This window comes from Nycticebus coucang, chromosome 7 (assembly GCF_027406575.1).
Source record: "Nycticebus coucang isolate mNycCou1 chromosome 7, mNycCou1.pri, whole genome shotgun sequence".
NCBI classification, from domain to species: domain Eukaryota; kingdom Metazoa; phylum Chordata; class Mammalia; order Primates; family Lorisidae; genus Nycticebus; species Nycticebus coucang.
The window spans coordinates 37,927,481-37,943,097 of record NC_069786.1 but is presented as its reverse complement, the minus strand read 5'-3'; the positions used below and the strand labels follow the sequence as shown (position 1 = coordinate 37,943,097).

General features: G+C 38.6%; 1 protein-coding gene across 1 annotated transcript in view; it reads right to left on the bottom strand.

The window, feature by feature from the left end:
- The window catches only part of ARHGAP15 (Rho GTPase activating protein 15), a 624,230-nt gene that overhangs the window by 244,300 nt on the left and 364,313 nt on the right, over positions 1-15,617 (bottom strand). Inside the window, exon 9 of the mRNA XM_053596459.1 lies at positions 3,669-3,767. Within this exon, the coding sequence (XP_053452434.1) occupies positions 3,669-3,767 (99 nt within the window). The remainder of the gene's footprint in view (positions 1-3,668; positions 3,768-15,617) is intronic.

Here is a 15,617-nt window from a genome sequence, read left to right as displayed (position 1 = left end):
AAGTACTCCCCTTGGGGAGCTACTTAGTATGCACCAATGCTAGCACCTAGTCCACCCTTCAAAGCATTTTTTCTAGGATGAGTTGGCAAACTTAATTGTCAGAACTCTGGAAAAAGAATTCCAAGATCGCTTTGAAGGGTGGATTACGCACTGGTGTTGATGCACAACTTCTCAAGGGAGTGCTTTGAAGGTGGCTGTAGTGATGTTCAGCAATGAGGTCTGTACCACTTTTCTAGAGAAATTTGTGAACCTAATTGTCCAATCCTTTATTTTGTTCATTCAAGTCTTGTAGACCCTTGTATCTAACAGATACAGGTAACTCTATTTTTAAGCAACGAATTTCCATACATATTGAACATCATTATAAACTTAACAAAGTATTCTACAAAGTAGTGAAAAATTGACTTCCCACTGCTTATTTCTACATACCACCAATATATTACAATGCCTTCCTCTATACACTTGTTCCTCCAGACATCCAAAATGATGTCAGTAATCTCATGCTTTTGGTCATTTTAACAAGGGTATGTATTAAGCATTAGCCAAGCAATGATTCAACATTTTCACAGAAATTGCTTTGGAAGAAGGAGCGTAAGTTGCATTTTTCACTGGCTAATTATGATATCTCATACACGGTCCGCAACTGTAAGGGCAGGGCAAAGGAGAATGAACCGCTTGGAAGAGCTTTAAAGACTAACATGCTCCTTTAGTTTGCCCTCCAAATTTTGTGTGTATTTTCAAGGGTGAGAAGACAATGTTAGAAACCAAAGAAATGACTTTAATCTAGTTATAACAGTTGGTGAGGAGGAGAAAGCTCTGGTGGTTTAGAGGACTAAAAGGAACCAAATCAAGATAAGAAAATATACTAAACAAGTTATCAGCTAAATTGGTTTCCATTTGGCTTATGAACAGATTTTCTTCTAGGCATGTCCAAGAGTTCCAACTTTTAAAATGTTAACTAATACCACCTTACCAGGCAGGACAAAGACTGTGCATTTTGGGCCAAGTACGGGGCAGAATTTCCTGTGGAGACTACAGAAGCATGAGCAAAGGTGAGACCAGTCACTGAATAAATGAATGGGGAGATTTGCCTTCCTGATTATGATTCATTTCAAATTAAGCATCTAAGAAGCATTTTACACAAATACAGGCACAGTTTCCAAATCAATTTTTTAAGGAGAAATAAAGAATCTCAAGGAATTTAAAAAAAAATGAGGAAGGAATAAAAAAGATGAAGAAAACGTATCTTTTTAATAATAGCCAATGTGCTGCTGTAGTGAGTATTGAGGACACTTTCCTAAGTCTGTAAGTGTAAACACACAGTCTTCATTAAATATGCCTCTCCCATGTCTGGTCCGTAAGCATTTCCCAGGACTCTGTAGTCAAGTGTCTTGGCCACAAGTGGATCTGGCCATTAGATGGAGGGTGCTAGATATGCCGACCCCAGCCCTGCCGAGAGACTTGGCACCTTCATATGCTACTTCCTAATACCAACCCCAGCATAAAATGTCATCAGAAGCTTGCATAAACATGGGACTTAGATTCACATAAATTATTTCTGTCCTGAAATGCTTTATGCCAGAATTTAGTAAAAACAACACTTTGAGTAAATAGAATTGGTGTATAAATGTAAGAATATTAATCCGACAAAATGATCATAGAAAAATATAATCAAAAGTACACAGTTGTAAATCTTCCAATGATGTGAGAGGTTTATCTTGTGCTTCTGAATTTTTATTGAATATTTCCATAGAGTTCCTTTAAGCTGACACTGCCAGAGTGCTTTGAATTATCAGTTGCTTTGTGGAATTGTAAAGCCTTTGAGTTTCATTAAAATGCTTAGGAATTATTTTAATAATCATATGTGTGATTAGTGCCTGTTTAGTGCTGGATCTACAAATTCATTTTAAGAGCAAACACTGGGACAATGGAATATAATGCTAGATGTGATTGCTCCTGTCAGCAAAAACATTGTCTTATTTTATTAAAAATCACTAACAAAATGTCATGAACAAAAGACACCATTTCTATTTATAGACATTTTCTACTCTACAATATTATAGTACCTGCACATTGCAAGGCTGCATCCAGCACAGTTTTTTATTTCGCCTCGGGTAGAGACATAAATCCAGAGGTGTGGATCTCTTCTTTATAAATGCCCACATCTTTAATTATATGCAGCTTCCCCCAATGTCCTATTTGGATTTTTGATCTAACATAACAGTGCTCATGCCATCAGTACTGAGTATTTATTAGTGAATAAAGATTTCATGGAAATGATGACAATTTAGCCATTGGAAATAATATACTCTTCTCTGTGATCCATTTAGGTTTAAGTACTTATTAAATAATATTTATTCTTAAAACACGTGTTTATAAAATTAAATGAAATCGCAACTTGCACTAAGACCACATTTCTTTCTCAACTCCAATTGGCTTCATTCCTCCCAGACGCCTCTCCTCGTGTTCACGCTGCATTTTCTGTGCTCTACTCTTATCTCTGCACTCTGCTTTTCTCTCTGTGTTGGTATGCTTCCCCCAAAGCCCCTCTCTTTATCCACATTCCCTGCCCACTCTTCCCCTTCTTGTTATTCTCTCATTCCCTACTGGTGTGGGAATAATAGGATCCCAAGGCTGTCCTTACATTATAATTAAAGTATGAATTTCTAGGAGTTAGAAATTGCAGACCATTTTTATTATGCTTTTATAATAAAGCCAGGTAACATTGAGAGAATTAAAATGGCTTTTTTTTCTATCAGATTACTTGGTAAAGATTTTTCCCCCTTGGTTCTATTGTTTTAAGAGACTAGGAGCTGGAAATGGGAATAGGTTCACCAATTTTTTTTTTCTTGAAAATACCTCTATCTTTTACATGATATATATCCCCCTAGATCCTGGGAATATGCCGTAAACTTGTAACAGATGGTGATGAAGCTTCACATTTTTATTTAATACATTTTTTAAGATTCTGCATCTACTATATGTATCTTCCAGGAAAATGACCTTGAATGAATGAAGTCATAGTTTGAAGGAAAAACACCCCACAGATAGACTAGCATAGAAATGATGAGTCAACTGGGTTTTGTTTTGTTCTCTTCAGTATGATGCAGTAATTTCAGATGAAAAGCAGAATGTTGAAATATAGGAATCAAAGGTCATCTTAAAACTGGAGGTGCATCTGTTAATTGTTCTAGGAAAGCCAGCTAGCCATATTCCACACTGAACAGAAACATGTGGAAGATGGGATACCACTGTCTACGAGCAGGGATGCTATTTGCTTTACTTGGGTAATGTTGGGGGCTTATCAAAAATTGTTCTGGCACAACGTCTACCAGCATGAATGTGAGGAGGGTTCTAACACTGTGAGTGCTGATATTTTATGAATGTTTTATCACTGGCTTAAAAACAAGAAGTTTGCAATTGAATCAACATTATGCCAGACAGACAAAATATTAAAAAAAAAAAAAAGAACTTTAGTGAGAATTACTAATGTCCCTATTGTAAAAACAAACTGAAGTTAATATGAAACTTGATCTTCTTAACCGATTAACACAAGTCAAGTTTTAATTGCGTGGCTTCCCAGACAAATCAAGTGGCTCTGCTAACGTGAGTATTGGTTGTTTAGAGGGTGCGGAAACGGGGGAACTGCTGCATATTCAGTTACCCACCTCTTTTTTCGACAGCTTCAATGCATTGCTTTACAAACCATGGAACTGTGGAATTTTCACGTTCACACACTGTGTGCAGATGAGAGCCAAAAATTTGATCTGCAAAAGAAACAAAGATGAGCTTCATTAAAATCCAAGCTTGCGTTGTTCCTTAATTTGATTCTGTTTCCATATCTATTGCATGCTGAAATCTTCATCTTGCATAAGAATTGATTTTTTGCTTTAATTTCAAAGTGTCTATGGCAGACACACAAAGACCATAATTCCCTCCTTTATGAAATAGGACCCTGGCCCCAGAGAAGAAAATGAACACTCTGCCATTGATTTGGCAGGGATGTATAGTCTCTCTGGGCCTTAACATTGTCATCTAAAAAGTAATGACAAGGAATTAAAAAAACTTCCACAAAATAATTAATCATAATGTCTTTGGTGTGTTGAGTGTTTTGGAAGTTGTTTACCCATCAGGTGGTTATCAAAATTATGATTTTATCCATATATTTAGGACATTCATTCTGTAACTCAATGGTGTGAAGAGGCAAGTTCCAGAAGACTGACTTGCTCTTAGAATTTCTCCTGCCTTGAATGCTCTTCCTCCTCTCTAAGTATCTCCTTTCCTTTAGGGTTCAGATCACACTTTCTTTTCTTTTTTTGTAGAGACAGAGTCTCACTGTACCACCCTCGGGTAGAGTGCCATGGCGTCACATGGCTCACAGCAACCTCTAACTCTTGGGCTTATGTGATTCTCTTGCCTTAGCCTCCCGAGCAGCTGGGACTACAGGCGCCCGCCACAACGCCCGGCCATTTTTTGGTTTCAGTTTGGCCGGGGCTGGGTTTGAACCCGCCACCCTCGGCATATGGGCCCTACTCACTGACCCACAGGCGCCACCCCAGATGACACTTTCTCTACCAACTCTTTCCTTCCTATCTCAGCTCGTATCTCCTGTGATATAGATTCTTTGGAACACCTGATCTTCAGGACGTTAATACATGATTCAAGAAAAAGGGCCTATGATCAAAATGATTTAGCAACATTAGGTTAAACAAAGTTAAACAGGTTTTTTAAACATATACTTTTAAAGCCTGTGATATGCTGATGGAGGAGACATTATCTCTCAAACTTCTTTGAGCAAGATCCTTTAGTTTCAAAGAGCATGCATCCAGGGGTCCTCAAACTTTTGAAACAGGGGGCCAGTTCACTGTCCCTCAGACCATTGGAGGGCCAGACTATAGTTTAAAATAAAAAACTATGAATAAATTCCTATGCACACTGCACATATCTTACTTTGAAGTAAAAAAACAAAACGGGAACAAATACAATCATATCGCCTCATGTGGCCCACGGGCCGTAGTTTGAGGACCCCTGAATGGTACTGAAAAGACACTCTAGGAAATCCAGGACCAGCCCTCTCATTTGGAACATGATTTACATTAGATTGCATTGTGTATTTACATTTATAATACATGAAACAGACTCTCTCAAAGCAGATTAGGAGCTTCTGAATCATCTATGTCTTCTTACAAGTCACCAGCACATAGCCCAGATTTTGTCCCATAGTATTCACTGATAGACATTTGCTTTTTTATAATTTTGGTAAAGTATACACAACATGGAATTTATCATTTTAATCTTTCTGAGTGTATGGCTCAGTGGCATTAAGGACATTCATGAGTTGTGCAACCATTACCGCCAGATGTTTCCAGAGACTTTTTTCAATAGGATTGATATTACTGATAATGAAGCGATTTAAAAGTATCAAGGGCTTGCCGTTTTGCTCAGAATGAAATAGAAGTCCCTATTGTGACTTACGAGGTAGTACATGGTCTTACCTCCACTAATTAATTGCATTCGTTGGGTCCTCGCTCACCCTCACTACTCTCAAATGCAGCCCCACAGTCCACATTGCTGCTTCTCACCCCTGCCAAGCACACTCCTGGCTCTGGAACTTTCATGTTCTTCTGCATGGAATTCTACTACCCTAGGGCTCTGATCAAATGGCTCCTTCTTATCATAGCCTTTCCTACATGCTGTTCCATGTCATTCTCCACGCAGCTTCCCTGGCCTTACTTTCGCAGAGCACTTATGTCAATCTGAAGTATGAGACTGATTAGGCTTCAGCTAGTTGTTCCCCTCATTTGGAATACGAAATCCAGAAGAGTAAGGACCATACCTATGTCCTTTATTACTAGATCCCCGGGCCCTGGATAGTGTTTGGCACATATTAGAAGTTCAATAAACATTCGTTGAATGACTGGCTATAAGACATTGTCCTCATCATCAGTGGAGTTATTCAATAACATTTTGAAAAGCACATATAGAAGTGAGGAAAACAGATAACACAGCATAAGAGAATGCTAACTAAGTGATGTATTATTATAAAGGGGCACTCAAAATGGAGTGTAGTGAGATTTTAAGGAAGTCATGATTTTCATTCATTTCTTAGAGAAAATATATGGTTTAAGTTGATGACAACCTGGCATGGAAGGAAGCAGTTAGGGTAAGGCACTACCAATAACATACTCCAATATGGATATGCACATTTTTATCCAAGAGATGGAAGGATGATAAACTCAAAGCACATGGACATAGGGTAGAGAAGTGGGAAATAATCACAGGTATCTGCTTTCAATACTTGGTCAAGCAACAGTGATTTGTTCAAAACACTGAATAACTACTATAAGAGTGACATAAAATACTATTTGAGGAAAAATAACCCAGAACTTTAGGTCAAACAATTTAAATTGGCTAGAGATTATAGTCAAAAATAAGAATTGCTATAAAGTATAAAACCCATTAATGGACTTCATAATTCAAATCAATTTCACTAATATTTATTGAGTATCCTGTGTTCACAGTTGATGAGGTAGGCTTACTAGGGCTTACTAAGTTGTGAAAAATACATCAAAATAGTGTTTAATGTTGCAGGGGATGATAGAAGCACTCAAAGAATATACAAAACAGAAGACAGCAGATGTTATAAAAGGTAATGAATGCTAACAAACGTGCCATTTTGTGTAAAGTTTTCTTCATGTCATTTCGTGCAAAAGTGGCTCATGGGGTGTGTGTGTGTGTGAGAGAGAGAGAGAGATAGAAACAGAGGGACAGGAAGAAAGTTTGTGAAATGAAGATTATTTAAGAAAAATAAATTCCTGAATAATGAATAATGTAGATTTTAAATTTTGGAGTTTGTTTTGATTTATTTTGCTATTGATAGGTAGATATAAGAAGATAAATTTTATTTTATTTATTTATTTTGAGACAGAGTCTCACTATGTCACCCTCAGCAGAGTGCTGTGGCATCACAGCTCACAGCAACATCAAACTCTTGGGCTCAAGCAATTCTCTTGCATTAGCTCCCTTGTAGCTGGGACTATAGGCGCCCACCACAACGCCCGGCTATTTTTTTTGTTTGTTTGTTTTCTTTTCTCTCTCTTTTATTTTTAGCAGGCTCAGGCTGGGTTTAAACCCACCAGCCCCGAAGCATGTGGCCGGCACCCTAACCACTGAGTTATGGGCACTTCTAAAAAGAAGATAAAGGTAAGGATATTCTAGAGAATTTATTCTTTTATTTATTCAGATATTTGCAAAAGAAAATCCTGGGTGCCAATTCTGTGTCAGGAGCTAAAAAAGGCACTGGGAATAAAACAACCAAGAGTCATTCTCTATCCTCGACTGGTCTCTTCTCTACTGGGGGCAGCGTATAATGAATAGTTAAGAACATTTCATCATGGAAAAATTCTATAACTGGAGAATGTGGAGATTCAATCTGCCTTGTGTGCTTTCCAGAGAAGAACTGAATCCTCAAAGACAAGTAAGACTTATGTTGGATAGGTAAAAGAGGAAGAAAAAGGGCATTTGGGGGAAGATGAAAGAGAGAAAACAAAGCCTTCAATCAAGAGAATGATAGGAAGAATGGGGTATACTGGGGGAAGCACTCACTGCAGACTGAGGCCTTAAGCTATTTCCAAGAGAGGAACTTCCCTTGGTAGCCACTGTACCGTCAGCCTGGGTGCCAAATAAGTCCCTATAGCACAGAGCTGGGGCCAGCCCCTAGAGAAGAGATAAGTCCAACCAGAACTGCAGCTTCAAGCAGAGTGGCCCAGTCAAGCTTGCCCCAGGTTCCTTGACTCACAGATACATGAGAAGGAAACACTTCTTCTTACAGGCCACCGAGATTTTGTGTTTGTTTGTTATGCAGCAGTAGCTTACTCTTATAGGTGACAACAGGAACCCAGGTTTTTGGTGAGATAAAATCTCAGCTGTGCTGTGAGAATGAAAACAAAGAGGATTGCAGGACATGGAAAGTAAAACTGGGACATGAATGAAATAGAGAAAAAAAATTCTAAATTTGCAAAGAATGTGGAATTTTAAGAATGTGGAATTATGCTTTTAGATGTATAATATTATTAGGAAGATTCCCAAAGGAAATTTAAACTCTTATGCCTTACCAAATATTATGCCACTTCTTGTCCTGCATTCTTTCAAGATTAATTCAATTCTATCCAATTCAATTCAGTGAATATTTAGTGAGCATCTACCATGTGCTGGGCATTGTTAAGAGTGCGAAGATTAATCCATTCATTTAGTAACTATTTATCACATGCTGATTATAAGCCAGCCTGCACCAGACTGCAAATGTAATGATGCATGATCTCCTACAGTTAAGGGGGTTAGAATGACTCTCGCAAGCAGTTATAATATTATGTAAATAATGCTATTGCATGGGTGTGTAAAATAATAGTGAAGATCTATTGTGCACTTACACACTAAGTCTAGCAGGGTTCAAAGTACTTTATATATTCTCACATTTAATCCTCCCCCACATAGATCTTCAATCCTTTTGTGATATATACTATCATCCCCATTTTATAAAAGAGGAGCCTGTGACACGGAGTCATTTTACAAGGCCACACAGCATTAGACTTTGGGGGGAAAAATAACGAGAACTCAAACTAAGACAATAAACCTGGAATGGACAGAGGGTGATTCAGTGGGACTTGTGAAGTGGATTCAGCAGATGAGCCAACAGAGCAGGTGAAGGTGACTTGCGAGTTCCTTGTATGGTTGAAGACTGAGATGCAATAACCTGAGGCTGTGGCGAATGGAGATGGGACAGAGGCGGCCTCAAACTTTTTAAACAGGAGGCCAGTTCACTGTCCCTCAGACCATTGGAGGGCCATACTATAGTTTAAAAAAAAAAAAAACTATGAACAAATTCCTATGCACACTGCACATATCTTTTTTTGGAGTAAAAAAACAAAACGGGAACAAATACAATCACACCGCCTCATGTGGCCTGCGGGCCACAGTTTGAGGACCCCTGAAGCAGATGCAGCAGAACAGTGATGAGAAAGGCAAAATGAATCCTGGCAATCATGTGGATATGAGTGACCATAGGAAAATGATTTTAGTAGAAGAATGAAATCAAAAACCAGATGGTTGTAATTAAGGTTTAAAGAGAAGGTGAAGAAATAGAGACAGCAAACAGAGTCCTCTTCTAAGAAGGTTAGTAACGAGGATAGAGTATGGCGATCACTTAGTTATAGGGGAAGATAGGACCTGGAGAAGAATTTTGAAGTAGGGTAGATAGGAGAGAATTTAAACTACAGGGTAGTTTTGATTGCCAAGTAGCAAGGTGCTATGCACTACTGGCTATTTTTAGTGTTTATATAATATGTTGGAGGTGGGGGAGGTGCATTACTGCCACTTACTGGGTGGTTCGTGCAAGTGCAGGTAGTCCCTCAAAAACAAAAACCATCCTCCAGGATTGCTGATAGTGCCCAGGTGAGCAAAGAGCCTAGACGCACACACACTGAATTCCATTAGAGTCGGGGTGGGGAGGATGTTTGCTTTTACTAGTTACCAGCAAAGCCAAAATTTTTCTTCTCACTTATAACCTCTTTTAAAACCTGCTGTACTCACCCAAGAAGGAGGGGCTATGGTGTACAAAAACTTGGCCCCACAGGCGAATCTGATTAAATCCAACATCATGTGGCCTGAGCTAGGCCAATGCAATGTTTCCTCCAAAAATTTCACAGTTCAGATACTGAAAGACTAAAGATGTTAAAGATGTTATTTCAAAGAGTTTGAACTTTAAGGCTCCCTAGACTTAGATACTGGGGCCTGGGATAGCTATTTGGAGGGATTGTCATGTGCAATGGTTGAGTGGCCACAGTAACCAACTTATAGAGAGAGGCAAATGAAGCAGACACACCTGAGCTCCTGACTTTCCAGCACCTAACTCTGAGCACTACATATCCTTCCTGTGGCACTTGTCATACCGATGTCATGGAGTACCAGGATATAAATTCCCATTCATTTCAACTAAACTCTTTTGAGTAAATTTCTGTTTATGCCACCCAATATACTTGACTAGAACATGAACATAACCACTGGCTAGAGATTTTCATGAAAGGGGTGACAATAATAATAGGAAGTTCCAGACTTGGCAAAATATCTCAGTGGGATGCATTGCTGTGAACAACATTGGTACGGAAGAGTATGCTAGACATTGACTGGTTTTGCTGGCCCTGTATCTACTGTTCTATCTTCATTTGAGAACACTCAGATTCTCCTTTGAGGATGTTCCCTTTCTCACATTCCTATCATTTACTTCAGGTAGCAATGGCCCCACCCCCCAGCTCTGGGGATGAATATGAAATTTATCTTCCTGACCACAGTAATTGGTTCAGGCATGAACACATGGCTTCAGTGGATCCTGTCAAGTAAATCGGGAGACTTCTTCCGATGTCACTGGGAAAGAGGAGCCTTCTGTCTATAGGAGAAATATGGGGATATGAGTCTGAGCTTCTCAAAGATACATTGCCACTTGTGGAAAGACATACTAGAGAATTAAATCAGTAGAGTGGGAAATAGCTGCCTGATGGGAGAGACGAAGACTGGTAGCATTTTTGTGCTCCTAGATCCAGTCACACCTGAAGCCATCCTTGTCCCCTGGACTTTTCAATTAAGAAATCTAGTAAATTCCATTTAAAGTTTGGACAAGTTTCTACAACCGAAAGAGTCATGGCTACAACATTAATCTTCAAGAGAAAATGATGAGTTACGTAACTGAGAGGAGCAGATGATGAACCCGAAATGGCCCTGCAGCATACAAAGTCCTATCCAAAGAAAGGAAATCATAGAGACTTAGCTAAAGCGTCATTGTCACACTTAAGTGCTGGTGTAAGAGTCCTACCTATTTACAAACCTAATAAAACCCAAATTTGATATACCAAGCAGGCCCATTAAGTGACAGAAATATGTTTGAAGGCTTCGAATAGTGTAAAAAAGGGAGGAGGGAGACAGAAGATATTCTGTTTTCCAGGCAAGCATTAATAAACTAGCTTTCCCCCCCAAACCTTCACACCTGTTTTCCTGGCACAACATTAAGGATTATATCCAGTTTCCTCTTCCTTATGGTATTTCAGAAAAGGGAGCAGTCCCAGATCCCCGAGCACCTTATTCCCCACCTATATTCCCATCTGTGGGCTCACTGGTAACCCTTTCTTTCTTCCTTAACACCTTTTTTTCTTTTTATTTAGAAAATACTTCTTGATAGGGGTGCCAATATTTTTGGAATCTTCTGCAAACACCTATGGCCTTGGCAGTGTGATCATTATATCTTTGTCCTACCGTTCCAGCGCTTATAACCAGGGGTGGCAGGCAACACATTGGTTGGAGAAAATCCATTTCCTGCAATTTTTCTTTGAAAGCATCTTTTGGTGAGAAAAATAAATAGACCTTCCACATGACTGTCCTTACAAATCATGTGGTTTACATGATGAATTAGTATTTAAGTAGGGAATGGTGGTTTTTAATCTTTAAGCTCTCAAACTTTTGACCGATTTAGTTAGTTCATCAGCATAACCAGGTTAAGTCTTCCTGATTACAAATTAGCTTCATTCCCTCTCACCACTGCTATATATTTTTTGACAAATTATGAAAAGAACACCCGGTAATGGGATCTTTGTCAGTTAGATTCCAAATGAATCAAAACTATGAGGAGAACTGCTCAATAGAGGCAGTTAAATGTTCAAATGATGTGACGGTGTTATCATCATTTACCCAGGAGACAGTCTCCACATGCTTTTCAAAATGATGTGATTCTGCTTTCAGGAGAGAGGGCCATTGCAGCTACCATAGCAAAATTTAAAAAGAAAGAACAAAGCACCTAGAATTACACATACATGAGGAATACAGAGGGAAACAGAAAATAGTAATGGCAAACCCAACTGCTCAGCCACAAAAACAAATCAGGCAATTATCTTAGCAAAGAGGTATATTGATTAAGTTTTCTGGCTGCACACAATGGGAAAATATGATACTGTGGCTATAAGAAGCAAAGAAAATGTATTTGAATGATACTGAGGGGTGGAGATGGGAAGGAATTCAGTGAATTTACTAGAAGTTAGGGAACAAGTCTTGGAGATGTTTAGAAATCAAGATGCCCAGGAGATCTATGAAACAAGAATGAGAAACAGGAACTGCTTTGGAACTCTGGTAGCCAAGTCAGGGAGCTAAATTCATTGCCACCACCTGCACAGGCACTGTCCTAACAACCTCCCCTCATTAACTGCTCAGATTTGAAGTTCCTCTGAAGGATACCCTCGCCATATTTTCTTCTTCTTCTTTAAAACATACTCACAACATGAGCCTTCATCATGCAACTTTCCCAAAACTTTACTGAGAATGGAGAAATGGGTGACTTAAGAACTGCTATGGTTTACTGTATGGCCTATGTGCCTTTGAATTAAAACATAGAAAAATATGCCAAATGCTAAAGCACTACTAAATTTAACCCTTCAGAAGGTGCTACATTATCTTATGATGTTTTGAGGCTTTGATTGAATAGATATCAGAAATTGGTTCTCAAGTTGATTCTCTGAGAATGTGATTCCCAGGTGAATCTAAAATATACAATAGAAGTAAACCTCTCTAATTGCCTTGTTTACTTACGATTTCTTTTCTCATAAGAGGCAAGTACAGGAAAAAGCTTAATTATTTTAACTTTTAAGTAGTTCGGAATCTAAATAAATAGGAGTTACCAAATACACTTTTGTGTATAGTTTCCCCCCCACATGTTTATTCATATTTTTGCATCTCACTATACTGAACAGATTCTAAAGTGTCTAGTGGATAACAACAATGTCTACTATGGAAACTGGCCTGAAGGAGATTTGTCTCGACTCTAAGGAGAGGCTCTCTCCAAACAAGGATGGGCTGAGTTTCTGCAGCTTTCTGTAGACGTTGGAAGGTTGGCTGCCAGAGGAGCACTCTCCTTGACAAGGACAACCCAAAGAAGAGTTTCAGGAATGAGCCAGCTGCCACACAGACTTGCAGAGTCCTTCCTAGCCCTTTCCATTTTTCTTCTTTGTTCCATTTGCAGGCTTTCAGCAGTGTCCACCTTTCACAGTTTCACCCTCAACCCCAAACAGTGCTTCTGTAAAGTACCTTTTGGCTCCTTCTTTTTAGCCCCTAAATTCTCAAGGAGAAAGAGCTCAATTCAGTTTTGGTCTGATCAGTGAAATGGACATTTTCTTGAGTATACCGACCATGAAGAAATTTGTGCCTTAAACAGTTATAAACCCAAATGGGACAAAGAGCATGACCTTTTTCTATATTTGCCTACTCTAGGCAGCATCTATGTCCTACACTTCTTCTTCCTTCTGCTTATATAAAATCAGCATGCATGTACACACACACGAGTCTGAATCACAGCAGAATTAAGAATGGTTTGACCAAGTGAATCTTCCATGCACTTTTGCGTTTATCCATTCAACTTATCTGTCTGCAAATATTTTTTAATGCCTACTGAGGATAGAGTAGTGAAAAGATTATGCTCTGCCTTTACACAGTCTATATGCAAATAGGGACAACACACATGTAAATACATTAATATGTAATATAATGTCAGACAGTGATACATGCTATGGATAAAATGAAGCAAGGCATAGAGAGAAGGCGTCTCCCAGGCAGTGGCATTTGAGTGGTGAAATAGGTACACAAGGCAGCGATGAGGCAGTAGCTGCTGGAAGCCTTATAGCAGGAACAAGAAGGCCAGGGTGGTTGGAGTGGGTGACCAGGGGGAAGTGTGTTTGATGGTTAAACCAAAAATTAGCCTGGATGCCAAAGCAGGTAGCCCCCTACTTATTGGTCACAGAAGGGACATACATTTGGTATTATTTTAAGTATGATTTTTATTCCAAGTAATTGGAGATCATTGAGCAAGACAGTGAAGTGCTGTGACTTGTATTTGTAAATGATCCTTCTAGGTGTTGTGTAGGGACTAGATCAAAGGGCTCCAGATAAGAAGTAGAGAGGCCAGTCGGGGGTGAGTAGAATACTCCAGAGAGAGAGAGAAAGATGATGTTGCTTGAATAAGGTGGTTGCAATAGAAGGAACTAAAAGTTGTTGAATTTGGTGTATATTTTTAAGGCTGAGATCTGCTAATGAAAATAGAAGAGACAGGAGACAGAGTAGAGAAGAGGGTGACTCCAGCTGGCACCTGGCAGGGATATTTCCTGAGATAGAGAACACACAGGAGCTGGAGGATCGAGGGTTGCTCTAAAGAAACCTGAGATGTCTACCAGACACCCAATATTCAAGTCTGGAGTTTGAGGATGACATTTGAAGTTTGGAAAGCATCAACTTATAGATGGAATTCAAAGCCACACAACTGGATTATTTTGGCTCTGGAATGTCAGAATAGTGTCCAATATTCCGAGAATGAGGATGAAAAGAGAAAAGAAGTCCAAGGCCTTATCACATGAGTATTTGGACATTCTGAGGTTGGGGAAATCAGGATCCACTAAGGCATTGCAAGTCTGGAAGGAAGGAATGAGAAACTACAAATAAATAATAACTAAAAACTCCTGAAAGATACTATGTCCAGTTTCATTTCCTTCTATATTTTTTTCTCAGCAATCACTTCCCTGGAAGTAGAGAGTTGGGTAAAATGGATCTGATCTACCAGATACAGCTCACAGCCCATAAAATAACGATATTATACCTTTGGGATAAAGAGAAAGGAAGACTAGTTGAGAATCCAGAAGACAGAGATAGCTTCCTGGCATTGTAACTTTAAGCTGGAAGAGTAAAAATGAATAAAAGTTTACCAATTAGAGGAAGATAGACAAGAATATTCAAAGTAAAGGAAACAGTAGGAAAAGATAAATGCAGTTTCTTCCACTTATATTTATGTGTTTATTATAAATGTCTCTGGTTGCCTAATGAATACATAAATGAATGAATGCGTAGATTAAAGATCAAGAGAATAATTTACAAAAGAAAGTGATTTCTATCTAAAGACTGCAAAATGATCACTTGAGTATGACAGGAATACATTTTGGTTCAGTATGCTATAGTATAATTTGCATTATTAACCTGGTCAAATTTTGTTTAGCAAAGACTGTTTACATGCACTGTAAGTTGACAGTATTTTCTGCCTTTCACTTGTTTGTTTTCATCTCAGATTTACAGAGAAAACCCGCAAAGGAAGGGGGTAATAAAATTCAGACATGTTTAATTTTGCTACCTTCTCCCATAACTGCTCACTATTTATATAATTTAAATAGAAAACTGTCCATGGAATTCACTTGCTCAATCATGTAACTCACTGTAATTAATCTGAAGTTAAGACTTTTATCAATTAGGTTGTCACTTACTAGACTAAGTAGGAACTGTATTGGGGGGTTAAAACTATGAAGAAATCTCCATTTTAATCACTATTTGAGTGACAAGTTTGAGGAGAAAATCTGATACATAAAATTTATTCAGGTAATTTATTGAACTAATTCTAAATGATTTAATTTATATTTTAATATGGACTAATGCTGGAAACATCATTCAGTGGTTAAGGAGAGTTGAAAGATTCTTTTGGGGTAGGAAAAGAGTGGAAATTCTGACTCACTCCAGATTTAAGTAAAATCTAGAGGAAAAAAGTTGCACTT